At 42.5% G+C, this 22,796-nt stretch overlaps 1 protein-coding gene across 1 annotated transcript in view; it reads left to right on the top strand.

The window, feature by feature from the left end:
- Nucleotides 1-288: 288 nt before the first annotated feature.
- Nucleotides 289-22,796, top strand: part of gdf11 (growth differentiation factor 11) — a 54,858-nt gene continuing 32,350 nt past the window's right edge. The window contains exon 1 of the mRNA XM_060911030.1: nucleotides 289-1,037. Coding sequence (XP_060767013.1) covers nucleotides 521-1,037 — 517 coding nt within the window. The 5' untranslated portion in view covers nucleotides 289-520. The remainder of the gene's footprint in view (nucleotides 1,038-22,796) is intronic.

The following is a 22,796-nucleotide window of genomic DNA, read 5'->3' as shown; positions in this document are numbered from 1 at the left end:
ATTCACTCCAACCACAACTCATAATAACTGAACAATTAAAATGTTACATCTTTATAAATCGCATTAACTTTTTAGAAGCAGACGCTGATCTTAATATCAGGGATCTCTACATGGAGCTCTCTCTCTCTCTCTCTCTCTCTGTCCATCCTGAAAGCCCTTTGTTTGCCCTCTTAGCCAATCCAGGCGGATTACGACACCAACTGAGGTTCTATAAAGGCGCCTCCACGCTCAGCAACATCCTCCAACAAGGCAGTTTAAACCTGCAACATAGCGGAGCGGAAACAACAACAACAACAATCCATCCCTTTTTCTTTCTATCAGTGTACGGGGAGTAAATCACATCTGCCTTTTTTGGGATGCATTAAGGCTTTTTTTTGTTTTGCATTTTATTTTTGTTATGGAACTCAGACTCATGCAGAAGGACATTTAATTTTGGAGGATTTTGCACTTGACAAACTTTGGATAGAGGGAGAGAGATTGAGAGAGGGAGAGAGAGAGAGAGGGATAAAGCACGCTGAGGATGGCGCGCGCTAACTTTTGGCTGTGCCTGACGGTGCTCGTGGCGCTCGAGCTGTGCGGCAGCGACGAGCCCGAGTTGCTCTCGCGCGCAGCGGCGCCCTCTGAAGTGCCCGTGCGGGCCGTGATGCCCTCCGCTGTTTCCCTGCTCGAGGTGATGCACGAGGAGGAGGAAGTGCCGGTGGAGGAGGAGGAGGAGGAGGCGGAAGAGGAGGAGGAGGAGGCAGCCGGCGCGCGCCAGTGCTCCGCGTGCGCGTGGCGGGAGCAGAGCCGCGCGCTGCGTCTCGAGACCATCAAATCGCAGATCCTGAGCAAGCTGCGGCTCAAGCACGCGCCCAACATCAGCCGCGCCGTGGCCGAGCAGCTGCTTCCGCGCGCGCCGCCGCTGCAGCGCCTCCTCGACCAGCACGACTTCCAGGGAGACGCGGCGGGAACCGGAGCAGCGCGAGAGCTGGACGAGTTCACCGAGGCGGATGAGTATCACGCCACCACCGAGTCGGTGATCGCAATGGCCTCAGAGCGTGAGTGCCACAAAGTGTACAACTTTGCATGTGCCAAAACTTATTCACAAAGTTCCACTGCATGGCCCAAACCCTCCAAAGGCTAAATTATTAACACCTGTTAATTCAGCAGTCTAACACTAGGTGTCAAGTCAACATTACATGACGTCATTCAACACTCAGGAGATGCTGATCAGTGACGTCACAACTCTTTTTCTCAGAGTAATGACGTCATTCTGGTTACAAATGGAACACTTTGAAGACAAAGTTAGCCTTGTGCTTCGCAACAAGGTTCTGGGTTCGAGTCGAGCAGCTGTCATGTTCTCGCCGTGTCTGTGTGGGTTTGCGCCGGTTTCCGCCTCAGTCCAAAGAACCAGCAAGGGCGTAGGTTTGGTATTAACACTGCTGGGGACATAAACCCAATGCCAACCCGCAGTGGCGCCAACTTCAGGGTCACAATATTTTGCTCCGTTGTGTTCCACCATGGGCGGCACGGTGGTGTAGTGGTTAGCGCTGTCACCTCACAGCAAGAAGGTCCGGGTTCGAGCCCCGTGGCCGGCGAGGGCCTTTCTGTGCGGAGTTTGCATGTTCTCCCCGTGTCCGCGTGGGTTTCCTCCGGGTGCTCCGGTTTCCCCCACAGTCCAAAGACATGCAGGTTAGGTTAACTGGTGACTCTAAATTGACCGTAGGTGTGAATGTGAGTGTGAATGGTTGTCTGTGTCTATGTGTCAGCCCTGTGATGACCTGGCGACTTGTCCAGGGTGTACCCCGCCTTTCGCCCGTAGTCAGCTGGGATAGGCTCCAGCTTGCCTGCGACCCTGTAGAACAGGATAAAGCAGCTAGAGATAATGAGATGAGATGAGAACGCATTGACTGTCGGGAGGGTGTATGTTCCTTTCCCTTAGAAATAGAAGTAAAACACACTGCTGGCAGGGGGAGTCGGCTATCTTCTGCGTGAGCTTTAACTAGTTTTAGAATGCTAGTTTGAGCTGATATGTGATTGATCTCATCTCATCTCATCTCATCTCATTATCTCTAGCCGCTTTATCCTGTTCTACAGGGTCGCAGGCAAGCTGGAGCCTATCCCAGCTGACTACGGGCGAAAGGTGGGGTACACCCTGGACAAGTCGCCAGGTCATCACAGGGCTGACACATAGACACAGACAACCATTCACACTCACATTCACACCTACGGTCAATTTAGAGTCACCGGTTAACCTAACCTGCATGTCTTTGGACTGTGGGGGAAACCGGAGCACCCGGAGGAAACCCACGTGGACACGGGGAGAACATGCAAACTCCACACAGAAAGGCCCTCACCGGCCACGGGGCTCGAACCCGGACCTTCTTGCTGTGAGGCGACAGCGCTAACCACCACACCACCGTGCCGCCCATATGTGATTGATCTAACGGTAAAACAGGACGTGGTCTCTAGAACTTTTTTGACACGTTGAAAGGTTACAATTTTACTTGGCAACAGAATGTATCTGAATTCTGATTGGTTGTTGTTATATTATTGCCCTTTTGTTGTCTTGACTCAGTTGTCTGACTCACTGCACTGCAACCGCACTTGCTAATTGACATGGTAGCCAGACTTGCTTGCTGTTTTCGCGACCACGCCCCCAGAGCGAATATTCATGAGCGAATTTTGCATGGCGTTTCGCCCAGTGGAAACCTACAGTAACCATTTGTGTACCGCACACGGAGCGTGATTTTTTTTTTCTTCAATCAGAAATATTGGTAGGGACATATCAGCCGTCGTTTGATATTGGTAGGGACATGTCCATACCGTCCATACCCAATTCGACGCCTATGATACCCAGCCACTGGGTTTGTACATACCAGTGCATACTTAGTCCCAAGCCTGGATAGATTTGAAGGCGCGGTATGACCTTAGCATGAACTAAACCGGTTATTAACCGTCTGAAAATAAAGTCGATTAGCTTTCAAAACTCTCATTCATCTGAACAAAATCCAGACACATCTTGATTTGTTCATGAGTTCAGGTTCAGCACTCGCACTTTTATTATGAACTTGCTTGACTTAAACTGCTATTTAAAAAAAATATGCTTAAAATAATTCTTACATATTATGTTAAAATAGAGCACAGCTGTTTAGCCGGCACTCTGTTCAGGTGTTCGAAGTGTTCGGCCTACTCGTAAAGAGATGTAAGAATTTACACAACTCACATGCAAAGGCGCTCGGTCGAGTGCATACCTCCGCCAAGCCACATATTTGGATTTGGATCAAAATCAATCAAGTGTTCCTTGACCCATGGCTGACCTTTCTTCAAAACATCATTAAAATCCGTTCTCTACTTTTTGAGTTACGTTAGGAACAGATTTAAAAAAAAAAAAAAATCCTGGATCCATATACATATCCGGATTTGCATCAAAATGTAATCAATTGTTCCTTGGACCATAGCTGACCTTTCTGCAAAATTTCATCAAAATCCATTGATTGCTTTTTGAGTTACGTTAGTAACAAACAAACGGAGGTGAAAACATAACCTGCTCCAACAAAGTTGTCGGAGGTAATGAAGCGTAGGTTTAAGGGAAGGGCTAACACTTACATTTCCTTAAGAAAATTCTTATTCATCGCTCTCACTTGTTTGAATTTGTACAAATTGTGCGTAAGTAACATACTTTAGCCATTTCATCAAACCCAGCATTTGTTGTCAGTGTTTTCAGTTCATCTCAGATCTAAATTTCCTTATTTTCCCATCAGTATCCTTTCCAAAGAAAGCGATCTCATCTTTTTACAAACTTAAATAGGCATTGAATCATGAAAAGTCCTGAGATTTAAAAAAAAAAAACCCGGATAAATACGATGCTCCGTTTAGCCAAATTTGGCTCATGAGACGCAGCCTTTGCTAGATAGGAGCGTTCTAAACAGTTATCTTTACTGATATTGACTGCTCAACATAAGCTACACCTGAACCTTCCTTCCTTCTGTCCTCGATGCTGGAAACCAGGAACCACCGAATGATTTCACATGATATGATACGATGCTCATACAGTACGATGTATCACATAATACACAATGCAATACAATACATTATTCTTTGTTAGTCACTCATTTTTGTAGATGTTAACATTTCATAGAATAACACACAATCTAGAAAATGTTTGCCCGCACTATGCACGTGGATTTAATCAGGCCAATCTAGTAATCCGGTTAGACCTGATATTAAAGCCTTATAATGGCTAAGAGGTTTCAAAAAAGGGTTACAAATATCGAAGAATTTAAAGGTCTTCGGGATCACACCGAGAACTGTTTGAATCCATTCGCCAATTGGGACTTTATAATTATTTATAGTGACAGGATCTGAGTGTTGAAAAGGTATAGGAAACTCCTCATGCCTTAGAAGCACTTCACCTTTTTTAATGCGCCTTGTAGGCAAGAATCGTGGAATTGCGCTTACGGGATGAGACCTGAACATCAGGAAGGAGGTAAAGTGTTGAATCTGAACTTGATGAATTGAGAAAAGCTAATGATGAGATTATTATTAGTGGCTCTTATATATGACTGGATGCACACTGAGTTTTTGTTCTCATCCATTACTTGCACAGAGAGGTCAGCTGTTTTTTGTAATCGCATACTTATGAGCGAACATATGGCAGGCCTAGGGCTCTGCTTGATGTCCTTTAGGTTGGCCATATTGGTGGCGTTCGAAAATTCACCACAAACTGTAGGACCATGCTCGGTTGCGGTATCCCTTAAACTTTACGTTTGCAGTCACAGCTTGTGCGTTTTTTTTTTTTTTTTTTTGGTGGGGGTGTGTGATAAATCAATAATGATAATGTAATTTAAAACCTGACAGGCAGATGCACACAAAATAAACCCGGTCTTCCGGCAGCCTTGGCCACTCGTCAAATTTGATATCAAACGAGCGTTCTGTTTTGAGTTATTCTCTTGTGCATGTTTTTTTTTTTTGTTTAAGACAGTTAAAATCAAATAGAGAGTTCAACAGATTGTTTAATTGATGCCGCAAAATGATAAATGTCAAAGTCAGAGAGCAGAAATAGTTGGGTTACTAAATGGACCTTGAAACTGACGCTGCAAGACTGGCAAATTCTCTCAGTTTTTGTTTGAGACTGTTCTTGATTGAAAAAAAAAATTTTTTTTTTTTTTGCAAAATCTTTACTGTAGTTCCCTAACCGTGTCACTGTCCAATTCAGATTAAAATAGTTGATCCTAAAGGACCCACATTTCTAGCAGTCTTCGTATTTGAACTCTCCTTGCAGTTCCTAGAGCTGAAGCAAATCATGTTTTATAATCATGCTATCTGTTATCACCCAAATGAGGATGGGTTCCCTTTTGAGTCTGGTTCCTCTCGAGGTTTCTTCCTCGTGTCGTCTGAGGGAGTTTTTCCTTGCCACCATCACCACAGATTTGCTCATTGGGGATAGGTTAGTGATAAAATTAGCTCATGTTTAAAGTCTTTAATTTGCTGTAAAGCTGCTTTGCGACAATGTCTGTTGTTAAAAGCGCTTTACAAATAAACTTGACTTGACTTGAACAGCTACGACTTATCTTAAACCACCCCAAACGCTAACTAATACATCATATCTTCCAGCACAAGGATATGCTTTCCCAACCATTGTGTTAAAATATGTTGCAATTGAGTGGCAATCTGGCAACCTAGGCACTGAGAAAAAGTGTGTCCAGAAAGATGCTATTGTTCGGCCCTCAGCACCGCACTCGCCTTTTAAATGCGAACTTTATAGGCGCAGCTTGGGGAGAAGGGGGTGTGGACACACACACACACACACACACACACACACACACACACATGCACAAAAAGCCCTGAGGGAACAGAATCAGGGTCGAGGGGGAGTGTGTGACCTTTCCGCCAAGAAACGCCGGGGGTTCAACAACATTTACACACGTAATGTATTCTGCACAAGGCGGACGAAAAGCCGAGCAAATAATCCCGTTTTTTTTCTTTCTTTCTTTTTTTTTTTTTGGGAGGACGAGATGTGAACAAAGCTGGGGTTTGTGTGTCCCCCCTCACTAAACTCTCGCTCGATTGTCACTCAGTTCACGTCTCAGAATAATGAACAGCAGTTTAAACGCAGCTTTTGATTTCACATAAACCATCATTTTTTTTTTTTAACAGCTGCAACATAGCGTCTTAAATTTCTCAAATAGGCTTAACCGGGTTTTAAAGTTCCATTATATCCACAGAGTCACTTTCACAGTATTCGTTTGTGTCCAGCTGGACTTATATAAACCTTGTAGGTGTTAATTCAACACTGGGGAATTTTGCTGTGCGCCTACTAATGATGCACATGTTAAAGAAAAAAAAACGAGCACATATGGTATCAGTAATGCTTTACCACCTTGTAAACTTCATATTTCCTACGCAAAGTGCTGCACATGCCAGAAAGAAAGTGTACTGCATATGGAGCTATATATAACGCCCTGAGCATGAGCTGACGGATATGGCATGTACAGAATGCCTACATTGACAGCATGTTTTATAGGCTAACTAGGGAAAATATGGTACTTGCAAGGAGCTGAAAGTGATTCAGGTGGGATGAAAGAAAGATCATAGTTGTAAAAAACTAGAAGGGCACTCGGTAGAGCACATACCTCCGGCAAGCTGCATATTCTCAACATCAAAATCAAATCACTTGAACCTAGGATAATACTAAAGCTGAACATCAAATTTCATCAAAATCCATTCACGACTTTCTGAGTTACGTTGAGAACAGACAAAGAAATCCTGGATCCACATACATATCTGGATTTGCATCAAAATCTAATCAATTATTCCTTGGTCAGTGGCTCACCTTTCCTCAAACTTTCATCAAAATCCGTTCATGACTTTTTGAGTTACATTGGGAACAGACAAAGAAATCCTGGATCCGCATACATATCTGGATTTGCATCAAAATCTAATCAGTTGTTCTTTGGCCCATGACCCATGTTTCCTCAAAGTGTCATCAAAATTCTTTCACGACTTTTTGAGTTACATTGGGAACAGACAAAGAAATTCTGGATTCGCATACATATCTGGATCTTAGGTCCACATACATATCCAGGTTTGCATCAGAATGTAATTAAGTGTTCCTTGGCCCATGGCTCACATTTCCTAAAAATTTCATCAAAATCTGTTGACGACTTTTTGAGTTACATTGGGAACAGACAAAGAAATCCTGGATCCGCATACATATCTGGATCCTAGGTCCACATACATATCCGGATTTGCATCAAAATCTAATCAGTTGTTCCTTGGCCCATGGCCCACCTTTCCTCCAAATTCGATCAAAATCTGTTCATGATTTTTTGAGTTACGTTGGGAACGGACAAAGAAATCCTGGATCCGCATACATATCTGGATCCTAGGTCCACATACATATCCGGATTTGCATCAAAATCTAATCAGTTGTTCCTTGGCCAATGACCCACCTTTCCTCCGAATTTGATCAAAATCTGTTCACTACTTTTTGAGTTACGTTGGGAACAGACCAACAAACAAAGTTGGCGGAGGTAATAAAAACGACAAATCTTTTCAGAAGCTGAAAGTTTGAAACTACCAAATACAAAAAGAACACAAAAAGAAACCGAGAGAGAGTTATGTTGTGAGAACATTATTGCTAGGCAATGGAGAAATACGGCATCATAATATATGAAATTAGGCTTATGCTTTAGCTTACTAGCATATTGTAATTAATCTTTTTATACAGACAATATAACTACAGTTGAAGTATGAATGAGACAACCATTGAGAACATTTCCCTCAGAAGTGAACAAACACCATAGTTACACTTAGCATCAACCTCGAAACAAACTTTCATGATACTGAGAAACATCAACGGTACCTCACAAGTCACAAACTCTAAACTATCCAAAACAAAAATACTTCATAAAGGTGTGAATACTACAATGTATTAAGTTGATTTAAACCAAACTGAGAGCCGTGTAAACGGGTGATTAGGCTGTGGTTTATTATTTAAACAAAACTATGTCAGGTGAAAAGTTATTGTGGCTGTCAGAACTTAACTGTCCTGAAGAGATAATGGATAAAAGGTTGCTTTGTTTACATTCACATTGAGAAGCGAGGTGCTGTGGTTAATTCAGAACTTCTGATATGTTCAGGAGTTGGGACGCAGCGTTGGAATGGTGGAATCTACTGAAGCAGTTAGCAATTTTACAACAAAATCTGAGGGAACCGTTGATGTTCCCAACAGTTCTGCTTTGTTTTTACTGTCAGTAATGTTATGCCTTTACATTTTCTGTATAAAAGCCTTATCTAAATCACCTAGCTTATATTCTGCATTAAATATTTCCCAGGTGCCTAGAAACATGGTGTTATCTTGACTTTTTACCAATGTTTATTATCTTTCTTTAGCAGTGACAAGGGGTATGCATATTTCTCAAACGTATCCCTCAAACTAGAAATATTTCAACTCAGAAGTTCATAAAAATTGGCATGAGGTTCTGTTTATTCTGCGTTTCAGCCTTGGGCAATGAGTCTGATGCTGAGGAACACTGAAAATTTGCAGCGTTTTGATGCATAAAATAAGGGCATGTTGTGGTTGTGTGGTTGAAACACTATATGGCTAAATGTTTGTGGACACCTGATCATCATTGCAGTGATAATAGCCTCCACTCTTCTGGGAAGGTTTTCCACTAGATTTTGGAGTGTAGCTGTCAAGAATATTAGTGAGGTCAGGCAGTGATGTTGGGTGAAGAGGGTCTGGGGTGCAGTCAGTGTCCCACTTCATCCCAAAAGTGTGGGATGGACTCTGTGCAGGACAATTGAGTTCTTCCACTCCAGACTTGGTGAGCCATGTCTTCCTGGAGCTTGCTTTGTGCACAAGGGCATTGTCATGCTGGAACATGTTTGGGTCTCTTCCTTCCAGTGAAGGAAAGTTGTAATGCTACAGTATACAAAGACATCCTATCGCCTACAGTTGTGTGCTTCACGGCAACTTTGGGTGGAAGAAACACACATGGGTGTGATGGTCAGGTGTCCACAAACTTTGGGCCAAACAGTGTAGCTTTGCATCTTGAGTAAGTTAAATATGATTAATTGCAACGGATATTATTATTGTATTTATGCATTTTTTTTCTGATTAACACCTAAAATGTTCCCAATGAGAAACCCACGTAGCCCCAAAACACGATTTTATCAAGAGTGTTTTCATATAAAAATTCATACAGGCCCTTCACCCCACTAATTGTGCTTGTCTTAAGAAAAACACATCTCATCTCATCTCATTATCTCTAGCCGCTTTATCCTTCTACAGGGTCGCAGGCAAGCTGGAGCCTATCCCAGCTGAACTACGGGCGGAAGGCGGGGTACACCCTGGACAAGTCGCCAGGTCATCACAGGGCTGACACATAGACACAGACAACCATTCACACTCACATTCACACCTACGGTCAATTTAGAGTCACCAGTTAACCTAATCTGCATGTCTTTGGACTGTGGGGGAAACCGGAGCACCCGGAGGAAACCCACGCGGACACGGGGAGAACATGCAAACTCCACACAGAAAGGCCCTTGCCGGCCCCGGGGCTCGAACCCAGGACCTTCTTGCTGTGAGGCGACAGCGCTAACCACTACACCACCGTGCCGCCTAAGAAAAACACATATACTGTATAATGAATTGTGGTATGAATAAAGTAAGGAATAAAATACGATAGCACGTGCTGTTATAGAAAAAGATAATCAAATGCAAGGCAGAGGTTCTGTTACCACCCCGAAGTTGAATATTTTCTTAGAAGAACACACCCTGAAGTGTTTTATTGCTCTTATACTACAGTAAATTGCCAAAGACTATACCTTTTTTATTTATTAAAAAAAAGACACTTACTTTTTATCCATTTAAAGTCACCGTTACTGTTGTGGAACGTCCATGAAAAAATTAGAAGTGGCTACAGAGTCATAGCCTCACTTACTCATGAAGTTAGTAAGCCAGAAAAAAAAAAAAAATGAAGCTGCTTACTGAGATCCTGCAAAATTCAGTTATGAAGTCAGTTGATCCTGAAGACTTTCATGTGGCAGAAAACTTTACCTCTGACTGTTACAAAGAGCTTGACACTGGAGACTCCTTCCATCAATGTTAAATAAAAACGTCAATTTTTTATGGACATTTTTCTTTGTTAAATAACACCAATCTGTATAATCTACATATAATATTTATTATTAGACTCAGATTATGTGAATTAGCTATTTATATCTGCTGTTATTTAACAATTATTCGCCGAAGGTGAAGTAAATATTGGTGAATAATAACCGAGACGAAGTTGAGGTTATTATTTAAATAATATCGGCTGGCGTTGAGTGGTATATCAGATATATTCCATTCAACTAGCGTGATATTGTACGAGTCGAAGACAAGTTCAATATCATGCAAGCTGAATGGAATATATCTGATATACCACAAAAAAAGGCAGCCAATATTATTATAATTATTATTATTATTAGACATACACATTCCTTTCATATGTTCAATGCGTCTTTCTCTTTCAAAATTCTCTCAAACTCTTCCATATGTAACGAAGCAAACCTGGCGGCCATGTTTGTTTGCAAATTGTCAGTCACTTGGTAGCGCAGAAGTTTTACGTCTCTGACATGTGACGTCACGTTGTCTTGACAGCCATGCAATATCATAAACCATATTCAATGCTCATTCTCCACTGAGTAGGATAAGCGGTATGCTAACAATATTGCATGCTATTGAGCCAAATGAATAAAACCCGCTAGAAGGGAATAGAACACGTTTTTATTCCATCGAAAAAGTGTCCTGTATGGACAGTGGTGCTTGAAAGTTTGAACAAAGGAGAGTTCTGAGGACCTCAGAAAAAGCGTTGTTGATGCTCATCAGGCTGGAAAAGGTTACAAAACCATCTCTAAAGAGTTTGGACTCCACCAATCCACAGTCAGACAGATTGTGTACAAATGGAGGAAATTCAAGACCATTGTTACCCTCCCCAGGAGTGGTCGACCAACAAAGATCACTCCAAGAGCAAGGCGTGTAATAATCGGCGAGGTCATAAAGGACCCCAGGGTAACTTCTAAGCAACTGAAGGTCTCTCTCACATTGGCTAATGTTAATGTTCATGAGTCCACCATCAGGAGAACACTGAACAACAATGGTGTGCATGGCAGGGTTGCAAGGAGAAAGCCACTGCTCTCCAAAAGAACACTGCTGCTCATCTGCAGTTTGCTAAAAATCACGTGGACAAGCCAGAAGGCGATTGGGAAAATGTTTTGTGGATGGATGAGACCAAAATAGAACTTTTTGGTTTAAATGAGACGCGTTATGTTTGGAGAAAGGAAAACACCTGCATTCCAGCATAAGTACCTTATCCCATCTGTGAAACATGGTGGTGGTAGTATCATGGTTTGGGCCTGTTTTGCTGTATCTGGGCCAGGATGGCTTGCCATCTTTGACGGAACAATGAATTCTGAATTATACCAGCGAATTCTAAAGGAAAATGTCAGGACATCTGTCCATGAACTGAATCCTAAGAGAAGTTGGGTCATGCAGCAAGACAACGACCCTAAGCACACAAGTCGTTCTACCAAAGAATGGTTGAAGAATAAAGTTAATGTTTTGGAATGGCCAAGTCAAAGTCCTGACCTTAATCTAATTGAAATGTTGTGGAAGGACCTGAAGCGAGCAGTTCATGTGAGGAAACCCACCAACATCCCAGAGCTGAAGCTGTTCTGTATGGAGGAATGGGCTAAAATTCCTCCAAGCCGGTGTGCAGGACTGAAACATTTATGGCCCTTTTCCACTACCCTTTTTCAGCTCGCTTCAGCTCGCTTCAGCTCACTTCAGCCCGACACGGCTCGCGTTTCGACTACCAAAAACCAGCACGACTCAGCTCGTTTCAGCCCTGCTTAGCCCCCAAAACTCGCACCGTTTTGGAGTGGGGCTGAAGCGAGCCAAACTGTGCTGACTGAGGTTGGGGGCGTGAGCAGACACTCCCCTGTGCACTGATTGGTGAGGAGGAGTGTCCTCACATGCCCACACACGCCCCGCGAGCGCGCTGGGATCTGTAAACACCGCAAACCCGGAAGAATAATAATTATGAATTACGAGAATTTCTGAAGCCTTATGCGCCTCGCCTCATCTATACACTCTTGCCAGTATCTGTCCGCATTGTCGGTGACAACAAGCCACAGCACCAAGACCAGCAACACTAACGACTCCATGTCCTCCATGTTTATTGTTTACTATTCGGGTCGTGAGACTACCGCTTAAAAGCTCACTGAATCAGTGACATACAGAGCATCGTGGACGAGTTCGCGGAGTGCAAGGCTCGTCGTATGCCCTTCAAATAATGCGCGCAGTAGGCTATTGATGTTTTATTATGAGCCATGTACAGTATGTCGCCTAATGTTTTTTTGTTTCTGAGTTACATGTTCGTTTGAAGGACTTAATGTACAAAATAACATAGTTGCACCCCGTAGTGTTGAAATTGGTAAACACAGTGCATTCAGTGAGGTTTGCACCGCCCTCCTTTTATTTCTGACTCTTCCTGCCACCACTCTGAGCGCTCATTCGTATGCCCTTCAAATAATGTGCGCAGTATAGGCTATTGATGTTTTATTATGAGCCATGTACAGTATCCTAATGTTTTTTGTTTCTGAGTTACATGTTCGTTTGAAGGACTTGATGTACTAAATAACATATAGTTGCACCCGGTAGTGTTGAAATTGGTAAACACCGCAGTTGCGGACATTTTGTAGCCTAAAATGATGTTATGATAAGCTTTAATAAAGGGCCCGGTCATTTGCCCCGCCCCCGGCCCGGCTCTGACTTGTTCCGCCACTGTCACTGATGTCACTGTTTGCGCTGCTTAACGACATCACGTGACGTCCACCCACTTTCACTAACTCCACCCAATGTGTCCACCCACTTCCAGCCAGCACGGTTCAGCACGGTTGTAGTCGAAATGCAACTCCAACAGCCCCACTCAGCTCGACTCAGCTCGACTCGGCACGGCACGGCTCAGCCGCGTTTGTAGTGGAAAAGCGGCATTAGTTGCAATTATTGCTGCACAAGGGGGTCACACCAGATACTGAAAGCAAAGGTTCACATACTTTTGCCCCTCACAGATATGTAATATTGGATCATTTTTCTCCATAAATAAATGACCAAGTATAATATTTTTGTCTCATTTGTTTAACTGCGTTCTCTTTATCTACTTTTAGGACTTGTGTGAAAATCTGATGATGTTTTAGATCATATTTATGCAGAAATATGATAGAAAATTCTAAAGGGTTCACAAACTTTCAAGCACCACTGTATAATAATCACCGATATTCACTGAGCCTGAGGCAGAAAATTGTTTAGTATAAATACACAGGTGATTATAAAAAAAAAATCGTGTTAAAAAAATCCTTTATGTCAATCTTCAAAAGCAGCATGCTAATGTAACGCGTGCAGACTTGTGTCACTTATTTATGCCGAGTCACATAAAATACTTTGTTTTGAAACCGATAAAATAAATCACAATCCCACCTTACCTTTGAATACTTTTCAACCAAACTTCGTCGCATCTTTAGTGCTTTTTGGAACAGCATTTTCTTTCATAATTTGTAATTCTTCCTCACTTACGGTGACAAAGCGCTTGCCCGCCATTTTGCCGACTCGCTCGAGGTGATTATCGAGAAATGGTCCGAATCTCTCGACCAATCAGCTTGTGCGATTTCCTATCATCACCTCCATAGTTATACTAAAGAAAATGAATCTGACCAACCATATTTGAGAAATCAAGTCATCAGTTTATTTGAATAGCGCTTTTAACAACAGACAGTGTTGCTTTATAGAAAAAAGAAAGACTCTACACATATGAACTAATTTTATCCCTAATAAATTAATTTGTTTATAAATCAACAGCTCTGTGATATAACTCCAGTTAAAGTATCAGATATTTGTCTCTCTAGCGGCACCACAGAAAATCATTTGCTCTGTCATCAGGAGCCAAGGGGGCAAAATTGGCCGTACTCTCAATGTCAGAGGGATGGCATTACTTTCTTCTGTCTTGTTGATCACAGCGACACTAGTCAACCATCTGTGTCTCTGTATGCAGATAAAGACAGATAGTGCTTTCCTCCCTGGGGTGTTATGTTGCCCTGTGATGCAGCATTAACAGCAGATCAAAAAGATGGATTGTTGTGTCAAGGAGGAAGCACATATTCGCCTTCGCTTCTCCGGCTGGTAGCTATCGTATGATATGGGAGAGTTAGCTAGTAGATGGAGTTTGGGGAAAATCCAGGCTGGTTTAGCACAACGCAAACTGCCGTGCAAAGGCAAACTGCAGTATCTGCATATTGTGTCTGTGGCAAAAGACGGTCCAGTAGTGAGCGAATAGGTGACTTTTGCCACCGACACAATTTGCAGATACTGCAGTTTGCCTTTTCATGGCAGCAGTGAAGTAGCAGGCCTACTCCAGGAGCCAAACAAATGAGCATATTGTTATTTGTTATCATTTTAACATATGCATTGCTTCTCTGTACGAGTTAACCGTGTCACAAATAACTGCTCTGTCATCAGGAGCCAAGGGGGCAAAATTGGCCGTACTCTCAATGTCAGAGGGATGGCATTACTCTCTTCTGTCTTTACTTGTGTTAAACATAAACCCAGTGAACTCTCTATGAATAACTCCATCATGCCTATGAGAAGTAAAGTAAAGTAAATCTGCACACAGTGGACAGAGCAGTGTTCAAAGTTCTCTGTTTTTTTTTTTTTTTGTGAAAGAGAGCTTTGCAACTTCAGCAGTTACGATAATTGACACATTTGTGTTTTTCGCTTGACGCTGACATATACGATTATGTAATTAACTTCTGCTCTTTCGATCATTTGAAACATTTCTCTCCACTCGTGCCATCTGTTTGCACCACTTTTTCCATCCCCTATCGTTCCTGCCACCTGCCTTCTCTTTTATATCGTCAGTCAACATGTTCCATTCTCGCTCCCTTGCTCTTTCATTCTTTTATCTCCTCTCCGTTCCTCCATCTCTTCTCCTCTCCCACCTCTCCCTCTCGCTCTGTCATTCCCCCTTTATTTCCACGTGCTGCACAAAGGAGCGCATCGCTCTCGCCTGTGGCGTCATGAGCGCATCCCACAGGAGGATCGAAACGCCTCTCTGTTTTGCAGATAAAGCGAGCGAGAACTTCAAATGCTGATCCGTCCTCGCAAGAGATTTTCTTCTCCGAGGCATTCACACTCGAAAACAGATCGAGTTATTTATAGGGGGTTCAGTAGGTTTATGTTCCGTTGTCACATAACACATATACACACGTACATGTACAGTACACACTCATTGATTGCATACATTTGTCGCTATGTTTCCTGCACATTAGTTAACATTTATGAGAAGAGAGGATTATTTTATTGGAGTCGACGATATGGCATCGATCTCACAAAACATTCACAATACACACTACGTTGACATGATTTAGTTCGTTTTGCCAACAACATGCCAAAAAAAAGTGTTACTTTAACAGCTCGAGTTCTCAGATTGCCAAGGAAAGGGTGGTCTTGAGCTTGAGCTTGACTCGAAACCTATTTTGTTTATGCTTATCGAATCGAGTCTTCGTTTTTCTTTCAGCACGCGCCCTGAGTTTCATTAATGTTTCTGCATGACACTATATCTTCAACGACATAGTGACTTAAATTATTTATCCCAAAATATCGGGCTTCTGTGTCTTGACTCTGAAATCATAGTCATTTGTAGTGAGTCATTTCCATAGTTTGTAGGTTTCCGTCATGTTCCGAGTCCCGTTATAACCAACTGGCATTATAGGAAATAAAGGAAATAATTTTTTTAATGAAGATTATACAATTTTCTGGAAGGATTCATGGTTTGTCTCTTTAATTTGCGCTAGCAGTAGTAGCGCAAATTGTTACTCTCACTCAGGATCTTTCTATTTTCTTCTTCTTCTCCTAATGTTTTTGTGGCTACTCCCTCATAGAAGCAAAGCGAGGCGGAGCCACTATGTCATCGTGTTGTAAGAATGTAAGAATGAGTGTTACAATAGCGCACTGCGCATGCACATACGCATAAGCATTACAGTCACCAGAACGGCGAATCGTGATCTTGTGATGCGAACAGTTGACCTCGCGTTATCAAAGATACACAAGAACAAGTGGCGAAGCCACGATGTCATCGTGTTGTAAGGATGTAAGAATGAGTGTAACAATCGCGAAACTTCGTAACCAATCAGCACTTATCCTGATCAAGTTCGATTACCCGTTCTACTTCTTGATAAACTTCGGAACCAATCAGAACCAGAAACGAAATAAGAAAAACCTCGTTATAACTTCATAGTATTGGAAAATAATCGGCAGATAAAAAGAGAAACGAAATTCACCTTGTGGTTCACCAAGGCTACTGATTCGATATTAAGTAAGTGGTGTTTATTTTAAGAAGACCGAGGTAATGAAAATCAGTAAGAGACCTGGTGAGGAATTTGTGATCTTCCTTGGGGGCAACCAACTAAGCCAAGTAACACACTTCAACTATCTTGGGAGTCTGATTACCCAGGATGGATATTGTGAGAAAGACGTCAGATCAAGAATAGCCCATGCAAAGGACGCGTTTTCTAAATGATAGGAGTTGCTCACAAAAGTCTTCAGCCTTGATCTGAAGAAGAGAATTATTAAGACTGTCATCTGGAGTACTCTACTGTATGGGGCCGAATCGTGGTCTTTGAAGAAAGAGGATGTGTGGAAGCTGGAGAGCTGTGAGATGTGGCTTTGGAGAAAAGTCTTGAACATCTCTTGGTCGGAAGAAGTACTGTGACGTGTTGGTGAGAAGAGCTCTATCATATCTGTTATCAATAGAAGACAGAGTAGATGGCTTGGTCATTCTCTACGGCATGGTGATCTTCTCCTGCTAGTAATAGAGGGGAGAATAGAAGGGAAGAGGCCTCCTGGAAGATCCCGAACAGGAATGTTGGACAGGGTAAAGAATGGCGGCCCCATGTAACGGTCAAGAGACGTGCCATGGAACGGGAGCTGTAAGGAAGGACCTGCCTGTAGGCAGAACACACAACAACAATTTTAAGAAAATGTACCTTTTGATTATCACAGCTTTTGTTTGGTCCTTCTGAAAGGTTAAATGAAAGGGTTTGTAAGGTTTTTTGAGCTTTTTGGCAGATATTTACGCCAAGAATTCCAGCCATTCACCAAAAACTCGAGAAGGCAGCGAAGACAAACGCCCTCACCCTTGATCTGAAGAAGAGAATTATTAAGACTGTCATCTGGAGTACTCGGGGCGGCATGGTGGTGTAGTGGTTAGCGCTGTCGCCTCACAGCAAGAAGGTCCTGGGTTCGAGCCCCGGGGCCGGCGAGGGCCTTTCTGTGCGGAGTTTGCATGTTCTCCCCGTGTCCGCGTGGGTTTCCTCTGGGTGCTCCGGTTTCCCCCACAGTCCAAAGACATGCAGGTTAGGTTAACTGGTGACTCTAAATTGACTGTAGGTGTGAGTGTGAATGGTTGTCTGTGTCTATGTGTCAGCCCTGTGATGACCTGGCGACTTGTCCAGGGTGTACCCCGCCTTTCGCCCGTAGTCAGCTGGGATAGGCTCCAGCTTGCCTGCGACCCTGTAGAAGGATAAAGCGGCTAGAGTTGATGAGATGAGATCTGGAGTACTCTATTGTACGAAGACTTTGGAATCTTTTGAGCGATCTGCTCGGTTTGCAATTACAAAAATCCCATGTGGGGAAAAATCAGCTCCTTCGTCAAAACTAAAAGTTTAAAAGTATAATTGGTCGAACTTCCGCTATTCGCTTTTATTTTTTATTTTAGAGTCCTTACACTACACTTGTGAAACAAAATGTGCTCGTTAGTACTAAATAATGCTTCGAAGACAATTCATGAACAAGTGCTTTCTTACTATTTTGAAAATAGATCGAGTTCACAGCACGGTATTTTGAACAAAACAAATCGGTAACTAAAATACTACACGCCCTGATGCTGCTCACAGCTTGGTGATGCTTGTAAGAGATGATGCGAGTATCATTGAGAACATGTGTATATGCTGTATTTACTGTATGGACATGGGATCAGAAAACAGTTTTATTTATAAGCAGTAGCCACGTGTACGCACAGGGTACCTATTTTTTTAAGGATGCTGTTTCTCTTTCAGTTTTCAACCAACCATCACCAAATTTCACATGCAGAAAACCCTCTGGGCTGAATTAAGTTGCTGTGACTTTTGGTGCTGATCTGGATCACCGAACCGGAATGATCTATGAAAAATGGGCTTTTTTCTTCACTAAGTGTCATTCTGTATCTCTTACCGTTCCGGATCTATAGGGTACTGTGACCGGACGTCCCTGTTTGTAAGAGCTAGCACAAATCACTGTGACTTTAATCTAGTTGCTCTTTACTTTTACTGATACTTTAATCAAATGATGATTTGATAAGAGTTCATGATATAGAAAGATTATACTTATTTTGAAGTGAAATGTTTATTCATGGATGTATAAATTTGCGAAATAGAGTAATTCTAACATGCAATCAGCTCCTTGTTACTATGAGGATCAGTAGAGTTGGCGCATGGCGATGATACCGAGAATCTTCTTAGAATAGTCGCAGTTCGTTGCGAGAACGTTATTGTAACGTCTTTTCTAAACGATGCTCCTGTATGCAGTGACACGAAACAAACCAGGTCATAGGTGTGAAAATCAAGTTGACCTGCACTGCACTCGTCAGCCCTTGATTCTGATTGATTAGGGCTGTGTAGTGCCCGAGTGTATTACGTACAACTAATGCTACATAAAGCTTCATGACAAAAGAGTGCGGCCGCGTGCACCTGCTTTCAGCCACTTGTGCATCTCAGGCGTAGATCTCAGACCCATCACTGCATGTCATTTCAGTACTTGTGTGTGTGTGTGTGTGTGTGTGTGTGTGTGTGTGTGTGTGTGTGTGTGTGTGAGTGTTTTTATGCTGCATGCATGTGGCTCAGTGCATGTGTGAGGCCAGAGCAGGGTTGCTGACCCCTTGAAGCCCTCATTTGTCACCTGTCTACATAATTAAACCAGGCCTTCCTCCCTCATCAATGTCCCTCTCTAACAACCGCCAGCTTTTTCAAGAGCGTTTGTTGGTCATTTTTCACCCCTCCTTCTCGTCTGTGGACTGTTGTCGTTTGTTTTAAAAATCAACTCCTCGTAGTGCATCTTGGACGCATGAATCCCAGGCCTTTTTTTTTTTGCATGGAAGGTGTTATGCATATTTAAAAAGTAGTAGGTGATATCTGAATGTTAATCAAATAACACTTTCCCAATGCACAGTATGTATTAGGTTTGGGTTATCTAGTTTTTTTTGCAGACGTGATGGCAAAACACGTAGAGCCACACGATACAAAATGTCAGGTTCGATGCTCAGATATATATTTGCCACGCAACCTCTCGGCTAAGTTATACATACAAAAACAGCAAGGAAGTCAAATGCACCAGATCAAAACATGTTCAGAATATTCAGCTACCATTGTCCAAATGGTCAAATTGAGGCAACCGTATACACACACACACACACGCGCGCACACACGTGCAGAAAGAAGAACTAATACATTCACTGAGTCAGTGGAGAAAAAGCCCCCTATTGACAAGAGGGGTCACAGAGTTCACAGCAATGTGATATATCGGACGAGGAGCCAATTAACCTCTTCAGGTCTTTTTCTTTGGCCACGAAAAGAGAGCTGGTAGTAGATTAAACAACGCTACAACCCCCCTCCATGAAAGAACGAACACTTAAGACGTCAAACACGCACGCATGCACGCACACACACACACACACACACACACACACACACACACACACACACACACTCGCTTCCAACATCCACCCACCAACCACTCCCACCTTAAAAAACAAGAGCCACAAGTCTTTTATAGTGTTGACCCTATAAAAGGGTCATTTCCTGAAGGTGCAGGAACCATAAACGTTAAGAGGTCGAGTGCAGAAAAGCCAACCCGGGCGTCCGACTGTCCTTTAAGTCGGTGGGTAGAGTGTGTGAGGAGTTAGTGCCTAAACCTACATACGCGCTAGATAGTAATGGTAACACCTGCGTCTGAGATTGTTTTCAGTGATTCCCGTCCATAGGAAAAAGGAAAAGGGGGGTGGAGGTTGTCGAGCAAACGTGTGCGGAGCCTTTTGTGTCATCGGCCTGTTTTGTTTGAGCAGGAATAAAGAGCGAGGACAGTGGGGCTGTTGAGCTAGCACAACACGCTGTCAATTTTATGGCTAATAAACTTTCAAAGAGCCCAAAGTCCATTAATACCCGAGGCAAAATTTCACCAGGCCTCTCAGGAATCTCGCTCTCTCCTCCCTCTCGCTCTTCTTCCCACGCTGGGCCGTTTTTAACCCCTAACAGGCATTACTCGAAATGCATCAACCACATGGATAATGAAACATAAATCATAAACACTGATACCTCACACACGCTTGGAGAGCGAGGCATTTTGTAGAAATACCCAGTTTAGTCTTTTTGTCTTCGTTTAGACGATGTTGGAGATGAACATGGACATATAACCGTATCCTGACAGCTGTGTGATGAATAGAAGTGGGTCGAAAAATGGTTCCTGCGAGTTTGGTTGACTCGGTGAGGTTGTTGACCGCCAAAGATTTCAGACAACTATGTGTTACAAAGCAAAGTGACGCATTGCATATGGAACATGTTGCTTACGTGAAATACAATCTTCAGTGCTGAGCATGCTGGAGGCAAAGAACATCATGAGGTTAAACCGAGTTGGGGTTTTTCTGATGTTTCTGTGATGTTTCAGTGGGTGTTCAATATTCAGTTCCTCATAACTGAATAATATGCAAATAGCAAACTTGCTGCCCACATTCCAAACAGTAGTTGCTATGGTTACATCTTAGCGAGCATTATCTCACTCTGTTGTCGCTTTAAATAAAACCATTACCATGTACTGTAGCTCATGAATATTTATTTGCTGCGTAAACACCCAGATGTTCGTTATTTTTCTTCTGATGAGAAGAGAGGATTATTTGATTGGAGTCAACGATATGGCATCGATCTCCCAATACATTCACAATACACACTACGTCGACACGAGTTTGTTTTGCCAACAACGTGCCAAAAAAAGTGTTACTTTAACAGCTCAGGTTCTCAGATTGCCAAGGAAAGGGTGGTCTTGAGCTTGAGCTTGACTCGAAACCTATTTTGTTTATGCTTATCGAATCGAGTCTTCGTTTTTCTTTCAGCACGCGCCCTGAGTTTCATTAATGTTTCTGCATGACACTACATCTTCAACGACATAGTGACTTATAATTATTTATCCCAAAATATTAGGTTTCTGTGTCCTGACTCCGAAATGATAGTCATCTGTAGTGAGTCATTTCCATAGTTCGTAGGTTTCCGTCATGTTCCCAGTCCCGTTATAACCAACTGGCATTTTGGAAATAAAGGAAATAATTTTTTAATGAAGATTACACAATTTTCTGGAAGAATTCATGGTATGGTTTATCTCTTTGCACTTTACTTTTACTGATGCTTTAAAGCTAGACTGTCTTTCAGATTTTTCAAGTGTAGGTCTTAAAAAGAATTTTCCCCGACACCCAGTTATTTTCGTTTAGTGGACCGGACGCTACTGAATTCGAATCACAGACTTCCAATTTTATTTATTTATTTTTTTAAATCGAACAATTAATGAATTTAAGGCCACGTGGCCCTAAATTCTCTGCTATTTTTTCCTGCTTCACCATGACCCAATTCAAGATACTACGTCATGCATGACGTGGTGGGCTTTCCCCGTTCGCACAAGGCATTGTGGGATACAAATTTGAAACAGGAGAGAAAAACGGAGGACGTGAGTGTGCGAATGAAACGTGAAAGACCGACTACAGTAACGGAAAACGAGAAGAAAAGACGTTATATTATATACGAAGGAAAGGAAACACAGGACCAAACTAATAAATATCGGCGCTCAGCGAGCACCTCGGTGTGATCAGCTGTTCTTTTAGCGACAGAATGATGGAATTGTCAGTGCACGGTCAAGGTAAACCTGTAGATGGCAGTAATGCAGCACTGTGGATGCCAGCTGCTGTAAAACCCAAAAGAAGAAGCAGGTAAACCTGCGCATGCGCACACGGACTTCCTCTGTCTGCTTGACTGCGTGAAGCGAGCGATTTCATGCACATTATTTGCTCAGGAATCCCCTCAAATTAAATCACTTCCCAGCCACAGAATATTTTGTGAGATATTGACCAAATTACAGACGGAACTAAATTTCACCGATTTTATGAAACCGAAAGGCCGTCTAGCTTTAAGAGTTCATGATTTAAAAAGCTAGTAATTATTTTCAAGTGAAATGTTTGCTCATGAATGTATAAATTGGTGAAATAGTGATTCTAACATCCAGTCAGCTCCTTGTTACTTGTTAGCGCACTGATGATACCGAGAATCTTCTCAGAATAGTCGCAGTTCATTGCGATAACGTTATTTTCGCATCGTTTCTAAAAGACGCTGTTGTATGCAGTAACACAAAACAAACCAGGTTCCGTATTCTTATTGCCGGGTGATCGTGAAGCTTTAATATCGACCTCTGTGACGGATCTCATGTAGAATCCGTGACGTAGACTTACGTTCTTAGTGTTTATTATAGTGTTTGATTGCGTTTGATTGCTATATTTAAAGTTAAAATCTATATTTTTAAAAAATAGGTTAGAAATTAGGTTTGTAACTCGACTTTTAAGTCTTTTTGTCCGAGCGCACGGATGATTGGTAACATAGTATAGCAGAACGTAGCTCCATTTTCCTAGTGCATGTATGTACGTAGA

Source organism: Neoarius graeffei, chromosome 26 (assembly GCF_027579695.1).
Source record: "Neoarius graeffei isolate fNeoGra1 chromosome 26, fNeoGra1.pri, whole genome shotgun sequence".
In the NCBI taxonomy this organism is placed as follows: domain Eukaryota; kingdom Metazoa; phylum Chordata; class Actinopteri; order Siluriformes; family Ariidae; genus Neoarius; species Neoarius graeffei.
The sequence above is the reverse complement of the archived record's forward strand: the minus strand, read 5'-3'. Positions and strand labels throughout refer to the sequence as shown.